Source organism: Pangasianodon hypophthalmus, chromosome 2 (assembly GCF_027358585.1).
Source record: "Pangasianodon hypophthalmus isolate fPanHyp1 chromosome 2, fPanHyp1.pri, whole genome shotgun sequence".
NCBI classification, from domain to species: domain Eukaryota; kingdom Metazoa; phylum Chordata; class Actinopteri; order Siluriformes; family Pangasiidae; genus Pangasianodon; species Pangasianodon hypophthalmus.
In genome coordinates, this window is record NC_069711.1 from 20,081,976 (window position 1) to 20,096,403 (window position 14,428).

The 14,428-nt window shown below is 36.8% G+C and overlaps 1 protein-coding gene across 1 annotated transcript; it reads right to left on the bottom strand.

Moving 5' to 3' along the window:
• Nucleotides 1–2,814: 2,814 nt before the first annotated feature.
• On the bottom strand, nucleotides 2,815–13,930 carry dpt (dermatopontin). The gene is made up of 4 exons (XM_026923691.3): nucleotides 13,526–13,930; nucleotides 3,760–3,885; nucleotides 3,492–3,599; nucleotides 2,815–3,333 (listed from the first exon to the last, which is right to left on the bottom strand). The coding sequence occupies exons 1-4, from the start codon at nucleotides 13,810–13,812 to the stop codon at nucleotides 3,267–3,269; spliced, it is 588 nt and encodes a 195-aa protein (XP_026779492.1). The 5' UTR covers nucleotides 13,813–13,930; the 3' UTR covers nucleotides 2,815–3,266.
• Between the last annotated feature and the right edge of the window lie 498 nt (nucleotides 13,931–14,428).

Below are 14,428 nucleotides of genomic sequence, written 5' to 3' on the forward strand. Positions count from 1 at the left end.
AGCCACTTAAGGTCCAACCACAGTACTCATCTTCAGTAAACCTCTGGTACAGGCTGGTTCTCTCCAACACAGTTCTGACAGCAGAAGTAAGAGTAATAATGTTATTATATATTATACTTACTGCTAGAAAAAAAATGCTCATGTAGAACAAATAAAAGCTAAAACGCTCATACAGTGGGTCTAAGATGGGTCAAATGCATACCCTGGGCTATGAAGCATGTGGAGTTTATAGTTGTGGTCATCAGACCATGCTGACTACACACTAGAGATGTAACTGAAAACAAATACATTTTGAATGAACAGAGAATGTGTTCTAAATAGATACAAATAGATATGAATACAGGGTGCATTATTCATTTAACAGGACATCTTTTTGAGATTAGAGTTGTACATTGGTACTGGAATCTCACTGGACGCAACAAAAAGTCACACAAGCACAGGGTTTTTACTTTCATGTGGGCACGAGTGAATGGTCAGATATGAAGCTTGTGGGACAAAGAAATACAAAGTAACTGCCAAATAGGCTACTAGTTTGTTTATGTTTTGTGAAATAGAACCAACTAAATTAATTAGAAAATATTGTGAACATGATAAAATAACATAAAAATAATAACTGCAGAAATGAGATTTAAAAAAAAAAGTCCTGCACACATCTCTAGTTGAGATCCATTGTTATCTTGAGTGATGTAACTGATGCTGAGGAACTGTCAGAGCCAGAATTCACAGACCATGCTGACAGTGCTGGCATTTCAAAAAATAAAATAAAAGATCCCGGCCATGCCCACTTTGGGTTTAAATCTGAACACAGGTATGAATACAGATATTTGGAGCAGTAAAAAGATACAGATGCAGATCCGGTATCATTGTGTTACAATCCTACTACAAGCGCAAACACACGCACACACACACATGTACACACTTAGATTATTTAATTTGTTCCAGCATTTAGTAAAACCTAAAGCAAAAAGACAGTCAATTATTTCATTACATTCAACATCCACCAGTCTGTGGCACATACGTGCTCTCCCTCTCTCTCTCTCTCTCTCTCTCTCTCTCTCTCTTATATATATATATATATATATATATATATATATATATATATATATATATATATATATATATATATCATATAAAAATAAATATAAAGCAAATTTTGTGACATTCATCATCATATTAATCAGTAAAATCTGTGTGTGCATGTGTGCATGCGTGTATGTGTATCTTATCCCATCTTAAAGATCTAATTAAGACAGGCCTATGTGGCATCTTTCTGTTAATTCAGTCTCACTAACTTATTCTTTGAGATTTTTTTTGGAGACTTAGTCTTTTTGTCTCTACAGGACAGGGTTATGTATTGAATGCTTCGTGACTAGTTAAGGCATGCTTACTTTTTCTCCTGATGCTGATTGTTGCCTAAGACTCTATTTATCCTGCATTTACACAATAGACTGAGAACATGTCCTGAAACCAAATACAGTGAAAAAGGATTTACAGCTGCCTCTTTCCTGCAAACAAACCATAATTACAGCATTCTCCCTTAAAAAAGCATTTTGCCATCAACAGTGCTTGTCTACCATCTGTAATTAAAATGAACAGAGAGAGAATTAAGCTGGGACAAAGATGGGCAGGCTGACAAATAAAGTTGTTGCTCTGTTTTTATTTTAATGAGCGCTGAGGGGTTGTATTGCAGGTCTGTGAGTTATGACAGGGTGTTGGTTGCCATCACTGAGGTGATTTGACTTAAGCAGCTGTCTTTCTCTGTGACGTCTGGCTTTTTGCCTCTGAACAGCAGCTTCCATAAATACACAATGTTGAGAGTCACTCAGCTGCCAAATCACTGAGCCACTAGTTGTCCACACAAAATCAGCTTGAGAGGTATTTGGGGAGTTGGGGGGTGGTCGAGGGGTTGGGGGGAGTGTTAACATGGTGCTTTTTAGATGCTACACAACAATAAAACTGAGCTCTAACAAGTTAATGTAGTCAAGATCTTTTGTTTAAGTGTTTTAAGTAAGTTCGAAGGAAATATATAGTCTGGTTAAGGGCTGACCTAAAAATCCAACATCTTCAAGTAACATGTAATTCTCTCTCCCTTTGCACTTGTAATTCATTCTCTTTCATGCGCACACACACACACACACACATACACACACAGCATGCAGTATGCATGCATAAATAGGTCAACACCCATGCATAAACATTTCTACAAAGGAAACAGTGAGTCAGAATACAATTTAATGCAGCATAACTGCTGCTGTAATTAGTCAGCAGCATATCATACAACAAAACTGTAATTTCCTTTTTAGTTCTCTACTGAGAAACAAATATGCAAACAAAATAAAAATGTTATTTAAACCATTCCTGCGAAAGAGGCCCTGCAAAAGCTATGCGTCCTATGAGAGGTGAAAGTAACAAATATTAATGATAACTGATAAAAGAAACCAATTAAATAAAAACGTGATATAAAAATACTTTAAAAAGTTGATAACCATTTCATTTAATATATTTAAAAAATAATCCAATTAAAACTGTGCCATTGTATAAAACACAGTGTTCGTGTGTTCATATTTTCACTTATCACTTATCACTTATTACTTTATTTATTAGTTATTAAGTATTTATTAGTAGTATTTATTAGTATAATATTATGAGTATTATAATATTAGTATTTATTGTTTACATGAATAGTTTGTTTGCAGTGTGGACGCAGATGTGTGGAAGTAACAAATATTCTCTAATAAAAGAAAGCCAATGAAAAACTATGAAATAGTTTTATGCAATTTCCATACATTGTTCCAATCCAAAGGGAATCCAAACTCTCAGGGAAAAAATGCTTTATTGGTTGTTATGTAGCTGCTGTAAACATCTGATACAAAATAAGACACACTGCAATAACTTTCTTTTGTCGAAACAGGTGATGTAGATGTCAAAAAATGCATTCCATTCACAGTGCTTTGATTTGGCATTTGAATAAAGATTTACACTTCAAACATAGAAGAAACAAACTGTAGGTAAAGAAATAGTCTAGGTGTTTGTATTGAAGATACCTATATTATGTAAATCAAATGAGCCTCTTAAACCATGCAGGATTACATAAAATGTGAAAATGTATCACACAGGAATGAACCATATGAATTCCTAGGTAATAAAATTGTTTTTACTTGAATTACATATGTAATTGTATGATTGCCTTTTATAATTAAATTTCATAAAAGTCCGTGGCTATTTATGAGGACTTTTTGGAGGTTGGTGCTTAACAAATTCCAGACTTAAAAGTTCTGAAATTCACAATCATGTTCTGTCATCCTGCACAGGATGTACTTCCACTGGCGATCCCTGCAAAAGAGTAAAACACAATCTACTGAGATGTGATTTACTTCATTAGCATTACGTAAAAAAAAATTGCTGTTAATTTAATTACACCAAAAGCAGTGTCCTTAACAACAGTTGAACATGAACATGAACTGCCTTCAAACTGAGACACTCATCCGTACCTGAGCACCCCGCTAAAGGTGGTCTGAGCTCCCCGGATGAAGTAGCCATAAGCAGGGACGACCATTTCAGCCTCTTCTTTGTAGTACTCTGGAACGTCAGAGGTCTTCCTGTTGAAAATGAAGGAGAAGGAGAATGAGGAGAAGATTACTGGTCAAAAAATGACCATACATTTGCTAAAGTTGGAACTGCTTTCTGAATCCAGTGTGACTATGTAATCAAAGTACAAAGTAACTTTAGTACTTTAAGTCTGAGCCTTTGCCTACTCACCAGCAGGAATAAGGGCATCTTTTACTGTAGCGGCAGCAGTAGAACCGCCACTCTCGGTCCAGAGTAGATGGAAAGTACTGACTCTGCACTCCAGCCACAATACCGTTGTCACTGCACGTGGAAGTCCTTCAGGAAAAGACCAGAAATTGAACATGAGACTAAATGGTTAATTGCTGATAATTAGACTGGACAGCATTGGCTTCACAGCTAGGCTTACAAATTACTAATAAGTAATAATAAGGCACCACAAGATGTCTGCCGAATTCATTGTATGAAAAGTTATAAATTTAAGTATATACAGAAATATATGAATTCAGGATATTAACTTTAAATTTATCAATTTATTCCTAATGAGCAAGCCAGCGGCGAAGGTGGCAGGGAAAAACTCCCCAAGCCAATATGAGGAAGAAACCTTGAGAGGAACCAAACTTAAAAGAGAATCCATCTTCATTTGGTTGACGCAGGATAGTGCGATTATAAATAATTCCCTTCAATAAGTGTATACTATACAGTCAGTATAGTATAGTATAATATAGTACAGTTTGGTGATACCATGCTATAGTACATTATAATGATAAATGATACAATATATAAGATTTGACATATAATACAACATATACAGTACTATGTATTGTATATTACTACAATATATTAATATACAGTGCATAGTATATGTTGCATTATATGTCAAATCATATGTATTGTATTATTTATCATTTTAATGTACTATAGCATGGTATCACCAAACTATACTATACTATACTATACAATATAATATATGTTATATGAAATATTATAGGTTAATATACAACATATCTGTTTATAAGGACAAATCAAATTTAGCCCGTGTTCTTTCCTCAGATTTTCCGATGAGCACCATTCATATTTTCTTTTCAATCAGTGTGCTCCTGGGGCCTATGATTACAGTAACTAATGTGATTGTAACCAAAACCAATGTGATTGTAACTAGAAGGATGTTGACTAGTGTTAGTCATATTTCTGCACCCCATTGTGGTTACATTTCCATTTCACAGCAGGATGTAGCCTTGAATTGATTTCATCTGTCAATAATATTGAAGAACTCTCGAGGTCAAAAACCAAGCCTGAACCTCATGTCATAGGTGGGGTGAGAAACAAGAGGTACTTGCTCGGTTTTCCGTAAATACAGGTCTGTTGATAGTTACTGCTTGTGTATGGCCCATACAGGATGTTGTCATCACAACAGAGCTGCCACCATCGGGCCACCAGCAGCTCAGGCTCTTTGTCATGACAACCCTGACGCCATGGGGACCAGCTCCACCAATTGGGAGACTGACTTCTCTCCAAGTGACTCTTTCTGAAGCGTGAAGGGTGACGAAAGAAATGAGCCCCTCTCAAATGACTGCGGCTGATAAAGACCACGGCCTGCTGAGAACAGCACTTGGGATTAACAAGCATGTAAACTACTTTTATATTAGAGTACAATACCTCATTTATATAAACTGATGTTTATTACTTAACTGATGTCTATTTAGAAGTGTATGTACAATAGGAAAGATAGAGCTTCCCAAATCGCACTGTAGAATCAGACTTCATTAAATGAGCTCAGCTTTTGTTCCCCTGTGGTAACTCTGGTGTAATTGTGAACACAGACTAAAATAAGGACATGAGTCAACTTGCACAAGATACTAAGAATGAATGTGTCAGTATGAATTGTAGTTGTTGTGTAGGTATCACTAAATACCCCATGCATGTACTGACAATCATTTCTGAGGCAAAAGAGCAAGCTTGCATTGTAAAGAGCAGCCTGTTCAGAATTTAACCTTTAACTGGCAATTCCCAACAGGTAACATGTCTAACTGTGTGTATTCTCAAAGCCCCATCTGGCCTGGGCAGGCAGTAGGAGGTTGAGACTGCATGGCTCCAGGTCAAAGCAAATCATCTCTAGTGGGCAGATTTGAGGGGGAATCAGTGAGGTGCATGCAGAGCCCAATTAATTCCACTGTGTATGCTCTCAGAGCAGGAAAGAACCTGTTGATATGCTCCTCTAGGACCTAAAGGCACTACGCACTGTCTCTCTTAAATCCCATATGGCAGATTTTTCCTGTCCATGCAAGCCATGCATTTGTCTAATTAAAATGTCTTTTGCTAGCCTGAGTGTGGCAATCTCAGCCAACATGGTTAAACTGGAAATACTAAACTCATCTGGTGTTCTTTGCACTTTACCAAATTCCATGTGCATGACATGCAATGGTGGTTTTAAAAAATGACTTGAGCTGTGTTCATACTGAAGCTGGGACCACATGGCATTTTCTCTATTCAAGCTCAGTGCTGGTATTAACATCCGTCTTGCTTGATTAGAACACAAATGGCCAGCACTAAATACAGACCTGAATGGAGTCAAAGAGAACACTGTTCTTTATTCTCTAAAGCAATCACTAAAACACTCATCTGGCCTTCCTTTCAGTCATGAATGGGAAGATTTTGCATGAGAATATGTCTTTCTGGACACAATATATAAAGTCCATGCCAAGCATGAAACCCTGTCAAATAGCTCAGGAAATGATTTCAAGCATTGGAGCATACACATTTTAGAGAGACAGTGAGGATCATATTCCTTTCTGCCAGTTCCAGTCATCTCTGAACTGACTTTTCTGGTGAATATAAAACAGATTATTCATATTCATCTATTTATAACAGTTCATCAGGTCTAATTCCCACCAACTGTTCTTATACTCTGCATTTGTTTAAAACTCTGTCACAAAAATATCTGCTTTTTCCATGTCCTGGTGTTCTCCACTGCTGTCTCTGGCTCAGCCTTACGCAGAAAGTTTATAAGACCAGGAAAAGATGAAATACAACAACCCTTTAATGAGTCAGCTTGTCCGGGAATCAAATATTGTAGTAATTTGCTCAAATGTTCTAATACTGATGTCTCAATTAAGTATGCAATGAAAATAATTAGTTTACAGCCGCGGCTTTTGTTCTCTTGCCATTTCTATTTCTGATTTAGCTGATTTTAAGCATAAGCAAAAAAATTGCAATGGGATAGGGGTGTAATGCAGTGTCACTGTATCTGTATCTGTTTCTGTTTAGTGCTACAAATATTCTTATCTATAATTGTGTTCAGATTTAAAGTGGAAGTGTGCATGGTCTAAAGGAGAAAGGCTTTTATTTATTTATTTATTTATTTATTTATTTAGTAAATGTCAACTCTACCACTACACAGAAAACTGTGAAAGAAAAAAAAAAAAAAAACAGGGCTGCTGGAAAAATAAGTCATTTTGCATTCACATAATATATTACAAAAAGTAAATTTGCTTGTATGCTTGTTCACTTAATAACAATGAAGAATGAAAATACATGTTACGGTATTTTTTTTTTTTTAAATTAATGAAATTAATTTTTTGGAGCCCCCAGCAGAGATATGCTGCTCCATGCACAATGTGTGATCTGCATGAGCTATATGGATGGGCTGCTCTGCTGGGAACTGACAGTTTTATTTTAAGGAAATGTTAAACAAATCATATTATATCATATAATATTAAACATATTTGCACAAGTTCCACATAGAGAGCACATTGCAGCACAGAGGATCGAGCAGCCCTCAGACTGCTCAGAACAATGGCCACAAACATAGAGTTAAAGTAGCAGAGCAGAGCAAACTTCCCTGCCATTGATCAAAGCAACAGACATGCCATTGCAACCCACAACCCAGACATGCATTGTGTGTGGAAGATCAAGGTGAGGAGAAATCAGCTGCTCAACCAGCAAATATCAACCTGCGGACAAATTTGACAAACAGAAAAAAGCGATAATGTGTCTCCTATTCATAATTGTATTTGCATCTGTTTAGGACACATGATCAGTTCATTCCAAAGAATGTATTTGTATTCAGGTACATCCATACAGTGGATCAAAATAATAGATATATTGTTTTATATATATATATATATATATACACTAATGAATGATTGCACTAATCAGTGATAAAAGATAACTCAGTGGTTAATCTGTGTAAGTGACTGGCGAATTGTGAGTTAAATCTGAGCCCAGAGTGAGACATTTAACCCTTAAATTCTCACCTCTATGCTTAGACTGGATTCTGTCTTGCTTGTAAGTCACTTCAGAATGTAATGTTAAATGCGTAATTCTTCATATGCAAGTATACATTATCGCAATGAAATGTGCATACAGAATGTAACACTGTATAGTCATCTCAAATGTGTGTTATTCTCCTTTACTCAATTTTTTTTTTGTGAATTTAGAATGAATTTAAAATGTATCTTGCTGCATGATGTTGAATGGAACTTGGCAGATTACATATTCTCCTATGTATTTTGACTTATACACAAACACACACACACACACACACACATACACATACACAAACTAACACTACCACCATCACCATCACACTAATCTATTAATGCAACAACACAGCTATGCACAGTAAAGGTCACCATTGCTGCACAATAAGGGCATCTATTGTGTGCTAATAGTGATCTTTCCTAGTGTTCATTTTTAGTGGCATGGAAAATTAAATGATATGCTACGTATATATATATGTATGTATATATATATACCGATCGGCCATAACATTAAAACCATCTGCCTAAACATTGGCCCCAGAGCATCACACTGCCTCCGCTGGCTTGCCTTCTTCATTTGGTGCCATCTCTTTCCCAGATAAGCAAAGTACATGCACCCGGCTGGCCATCCACATGATGTAAAAGAAAATGTGATTCATCAGACCAGGCCAGCTTCTTCCACTGCTCCATGGTCCAGTTCTGATGCTCACATGCCCATTGCAGGTGCTTTCACCAGTGGACAGGGGTCAGCATGAGCACTCATATGCATTGGTGTGATGTATATTGGTGTGATGTATATATATATATATATATATATATAACAGGCAAAGAGAGCAGAGTACAATTGTAGTCTGGAACAATTGTACAATTGGAACACAGGCCTTTTTGCTGCTATACAATGGCTGCTAGAAACATACATGCCTGTTTATATGCCCTTGTTTATCCTTTGAACATATGAGTGACAGTATATATGAGCGATAGTATATTAGTATATATAGTTTATATAGTATATAAATGCCTGTTTATATGTCCTTGTTTATAGTTATCCGTTGAGCATATGAGTGACAGTATATATGATAATATATCTTTATTTATCATTTCTACTACTTCACTATTTAAGCTGGAAGTTCACTATATGGCCAAAAGTATATGAACACCTGACCATAACACCCATATGTGTTATTGAACATCCCATTCCAGATTTAGTTCCCCTTTACTGTTATAATAACCTCCACTCTTCTTGAAAGGTTTTTCACTAGATGTTGGCTCGTGGCTGTGGGGATGTGTGCTCATTCAGCCACAAGAGCATTAGTGAGATCAGGCACTGATGTTGTGTGAGGAGGCCTGGGGCGCAGTCAGTGTTCCAGTACATCCCAAAGGTGTTCAGTGGGGCTGAGGTCAGGGCTCTATGCAGTACACGCAAGTTCTTCCACTCCAACCTTGGCCAACAATGTCTTCATGGAGCTTGTTGTGTGTACAGGGGCACTGTCATACTGGAACATGTTTCAGCCCTTTAGTTCCAATAAAGGGAAATTGTAATGCTACAAAACATACAAAAATATAAGGGTCTTCTCCAAACGGTTGCCACAAAGTTGGAAACTGTTTGGGGAAAACCTTCATATGGGTGTGATGGTCAGGTGTCCACAAACGTTTGGCCATACAGTGTAGAATTAATACCTCCTGATAAACAGGAAACAGTACAAAACAAAATTTCTCATACTGAAAGAGCTCTAACAGGCTGCAGTCCATTCTGAGGTGACCCTGAGTATGCCCTACTCCCTCTGAAGCTTCAACCTAGACAGTGAAAACGCTAAAGGGAAATTAACAGCTCTTTGAAATGCACTTGAACATCATTTTATAAAGCAGAAGCAGGTGTTTTAGAGTCACAAAATCACAAAAAACTGTTTCAATTTTATAACAAACAAATGCTCTATGCAGCAAAAACGTCCCCATGCAGTGACCAATTTCATTTAGGAGCTGCTGTTCATTTAATCTGATTTTGTAAATTGTACATTTGTAAAGAGTTTGTTTTGTTGCACCACTATTTTCAGCTGTTTCGACATTCCAATTTAATAATACTAAATATATTGTTTCATATTTGGACTTGACCTAATTAAACCCTCCTGTTGCCACGGCCATTTTTTTTTGCCATAAAAATGAGGCAGAGAATCTCAGGAGCAAAGTGTCCATCGGTTATTACCTTTGGAAATGATCTTTTTGAAGGGCCATTTGAAGTAAATGCTTTTCATTGGTTTGTTTGGATCGAACCGATAAATGGCTGCCATGGGCATGTCCCCCTTCAAAGTGCCCTTCATCAATACAGAATGCACTGAAGTGTTCACAGAGGTTCATCTGAACTTAATTAAATGCTTTAGGTGTTAATTTAACATTGGGGATTTTGTGGCATATGCACAGCTTGGCCTCTACTGGTCTTACAGCAGCATGATCAGCATCAGTGCTCCTTCAGCATGTGCTTTTTACAATCAGTCTAGTTTTTTTTTATTTTTACAGAAGTAGGATGAGATTTCTCAAATCTTGGTGTTAAAAATTCCATTTATGGACAATGAGTCAAGAAAAATATGCTACATTTTTTGTACAACCTCAACACTCCATCCTAACTCCAACCATTAACACATTTTGTTCTATGTCACTAGGTTGACCAGCTCACTTGTGTTTTGGCCACTAGTAGCTAATCAGACCAAGCAAATGTGTTTAGTATGGTCTGCATGGATATTTATCTTACTTACTTATGCTTGCACTTATAGTACTTCAATTTACTATGATGTAAGGTATGTTTTATGTTTTTAAAATATATATCTCTTTAGTATGATCCCAAAATGTCTGAGCAACACCAAATGTTTCCAAACAAATGGAAATGATGTGTCGTGGTGAATAAAAGAGATCTTGATTAAAATTACCATGCAATTCACAAAGCACATGTTAACCCTGTGGTTCAGCCGTGTTTATACTGCACCACATAACACACACTCTCTATTACAGAACCCTGTTCTTTACTCTACAGCAATAACTTGCCAACTGAAATTAGCTAAAAATGTTCCATGCAGACTGTGGACAGGTGAGGGATTGAAACCATGCTATTAGACTGCAGCTTTCATAATCCCTTCTTCTTCCTCAGGATTTGTCACATCTAGACATTGTGTGTTTTACATTGTCACAAGTTAAAAGCAGTAACTGATGAGAAAGGGTCTTAGATAATACTTTTCAGTCAGTGTCAGGTTGTTATTATAATTGGGTTAAAAGGTTATACAGTTCTGAAAGGGGTGTAAGGTTCAACATGCAGCCATTCCAACAGGAAACAAAAAAAGATTTTGTTTTCCACCTAAATAGTTCCTTGTAGTTCTCTAATTTCTTGAAAACAGTCATGGTATTGAAAATATGACCATGTGTGAAGGTGTCCTGAAGCTGAAACATGAGCTGTGGAATTGTCGGTGTTGCAAACTGACTAAAATTTACATTACATTACATTACATAACTACAATATTACAGGTTTAGATCCATTGGTTACATATATGAAAGCAGGGGTGGAAAATTGCATATTGTACATCATTACAATACTTAAGTATTATTGTGGGGTATTTATACTGTGCTTGAGTATGATTGAAATTGTACTTATACTTAATTAAATTTCCAAGAAAAAATACTTTTTACTCCCTACATTTTTATTAAGACTTTCAAAGAACTCATTACAAATCTTCAGTGTCTCCTCTTCTTTCAGCCAGCCAATGGCTGTATGCTATTTCAATTGCTGGAGTAAGCAAAGACTTGTATAAAATAGGTATCTCCTATGGCTTCCTGTAAGGCATGTACTCTAACTTGAAAATTCTAATTTGAAAAAGCATGTTGAGGTGACTTTTGCTAATTTTCTAACATTAACTGGCTGTATTTAAACTATGTTAGCATGTTTTCTTTGCTAATGCCAGGTTAGACTAGCATCTATTCCAGTAGCTAACACAATTAGTTGGGCATCAAGTTAAATTCTAGCTAATGGTAAATATTGTAAAATACAGAGATTGAATGATCTTTTCAGGCAAAACTGTGTAGTTGCTTTAAAACAAACATAATCTTCTAAAAGTTTTAGATAAGTAATCAGATAAGTAATATTTTTCATTAAAATATGATATTAACCTAATTTCATCAGTTAAAAATTTTTTTTTTACTTTGTAATACTTGAGTACATTCAAAACATTAGCAACTTTTTTACTTTCAATTGAGTACATATTTTGGCTGGATCCTTCGACTTTTAATAGACTATGAATTTGACACATAATGTATGTTTTCACTCGAGTATAATTTTTCAGTATTTTGTCCACCCTTGGCTGAAATTAATATATGATATCTGTCATTCTGTTGTCTGGTTTAGGATTTAGTGTATGCTATCTATTGAATAATATAAACTCTCCTACCTTTTCTTTTAAAAACCTAGGGGATTTGTATTCTATTGCATAATTTTGCTTGGTGCACATGCCCACAGTCCGCTCATAAAAATTACTTTTGGCATGATACAAGACCTTTAAATGTTTCCCTGATGAGTTTTCTCGGGCCAGTGGTTGACTGGATTTTGAAACGGACGTGAGGTAAAATGCTGTGTGCAAGTCCTGGCTCAACCAAAATGTCTGTTTGTCTCATTTCAGTCCGGTTTGGTTGGCTTTCAAATTTATTTTCCTCCATGGTAAACAAATAACACTGATGTTTCCACAGCAACGGTCTGGCTTTGCAAACAGCTGGGAAGCGATGTTTTATCTCAGCTTTCCGCAAGTATTCACATCTGAGCTCTTACCAAAACACAGGAGACACGGTTTCTGTGGCATTGCATCACATTAAGACTGAACATACAGCAACAGTAAAAAAAATTATTACATTGATATATTTCAATGTCATGAGTTATAAGTATGAGAAAATTTATTTTCTGCCCATTACACAAACATAAGCAGTCCTCTATGCACAGTGTAAAATACAAATTATGCAGATATATGTTCAAGTAGCAAAAAGTTGTTTAATAATTGGGCAGCCATGACCCAACATGGCAGCCACTGATGCGTCTGTTTCATATATGACATTTCTGTCCAGCTGCTCCTCATGAAGCATCTCTGGGGACTGTTTGCACTCCAGATGTTTGGGCTCTGACTCCAGAAGTGAAATGTAATTTGCAGCTTTAATGCAGAGTTATGGAAAAAAGCATTGTGTTTAGTTGAGACAGATTTGTCCAAAATTGCTTTTCACAGACAGACTCATACTGAAATGTCCTTTGTTAAGAACAACTTTTATAGACTAATAGGGATCCTATCCATGTGTTAGATGTGGAGAAATTATATTTTTAAATTTAAAATGTTTCAGTTTAGCAAATACTTCAATGAACTCACAGAATGCTTGAATCCTGTTCTTTCATATCTTAAGTGGATTACATTTCACATTAGTGCAGTGAATAGTATCATTAATCTCACTTGAAAGGCTAGCAGCCAAACATTACTGCAGGCTGCCATAATTCTCCAACTGCTTCAAACAGCTGGTATGGGAGACTGGGACACAGATAACGGTTTGGTCCGATCTTGCTACTCAGTCAGCCCAGATAAGATTGCATGCCACCTTCTGTTTCTCTGTCCTTCAGGATGTGTTCTTACAAATCACACACATGTTGCACATTACATGTCCTTGAAGATACAAACACACAGACTTACCACTCCATGCCAGCAAGGTTGAGATCATCCCACCAGCACGCGCTGGGCTCTCCGAGGGTGGTGGGGGTCGGCTGACATTCAAAGCTCCACAGACGGTCTGAGCCCTCTTCCTCACTGAAGTAGCTCTTGATGGCCACCAGCGCCTCGCCGTGAGGACACTGGAAGTTAAAGCCCTGGCGCCATGCGTTGACCCACTCCTCTCCATGGAAGTAGTGGGGCTGAGTGTGAATAATAGTAGCCACCAGCAACAGTTGGGCCAGAGTACGAAGCACAAGAGCAGAATTCATCTTCCACTTCAGCACAGAGCAACTTCTGACTACTCACTCTGTCCAGCTGCTCGACTTTAAGCCTCTCTGAGGAGGGCTTGCTCTCCAGATGTTCCCTTTCTAGCTCCAGAGGTTATATGTAATTTGCAGCTTCAACACACAGTTATGGTTCACCTTTTTTTTTTTTTTTTTTTTTTTTAGGTAAAGTGGTTTTTCCTATCCAAAATCCAAGATTGCTTTAGAGAGAATGAGATGGATGCCCTAAAACGAAATCCTCCCTAGGGAACTTTGTTAAACAGGAGAGCTCAGGATTGCCAAGTAATGATGCTATTCGTTCCCTATTCATTTGGAAGGGGTTGTGTTCACTTCATCCGACATCATGTTAAACAGTTTAAAAGAGGTGTGTTTGGAAAAAGCTGGTACCATTAGAGAGAACATTCGAGACAAATGCCAAATCAGGTCGTGAGAATATTCCAGCAAGTCATTGGAAATGTAAACACTCTAAAGTGCTATTAGCATGCAGTCACATTCATTTTAATTATTGATTAATATTTGACACTTGCTTAAACTTTGACCTGTAGTGTTGTGTTACCACAAGAAACACCAGATTAATTGTTTGTGCATATGTGGAAAGGTA

Coding starts and splice junctions, on each gene's coding strand:
- dpt (XM_026923691.3), bottom strand. CDS start 13,812: ATGAATTCTGCTCTTGTGCTTCGTACTCTGGCCCAACTGTTGCTGGTG. Junction 3,886..13,525: donor AACCTTGCTGGCATGGAGTG/GTAAGTCTGTGT, acceptor CTTTTCCTGAAG/GACTTCCACGTGCAGTGACA. Junction 3,334..3,491: donor ACCTTTAGCGGGGTGCTCAG/GTACGGATGAGT, acceptor ACTCTTTTGCAG/GGATCGCCAGTGGAAGTACA.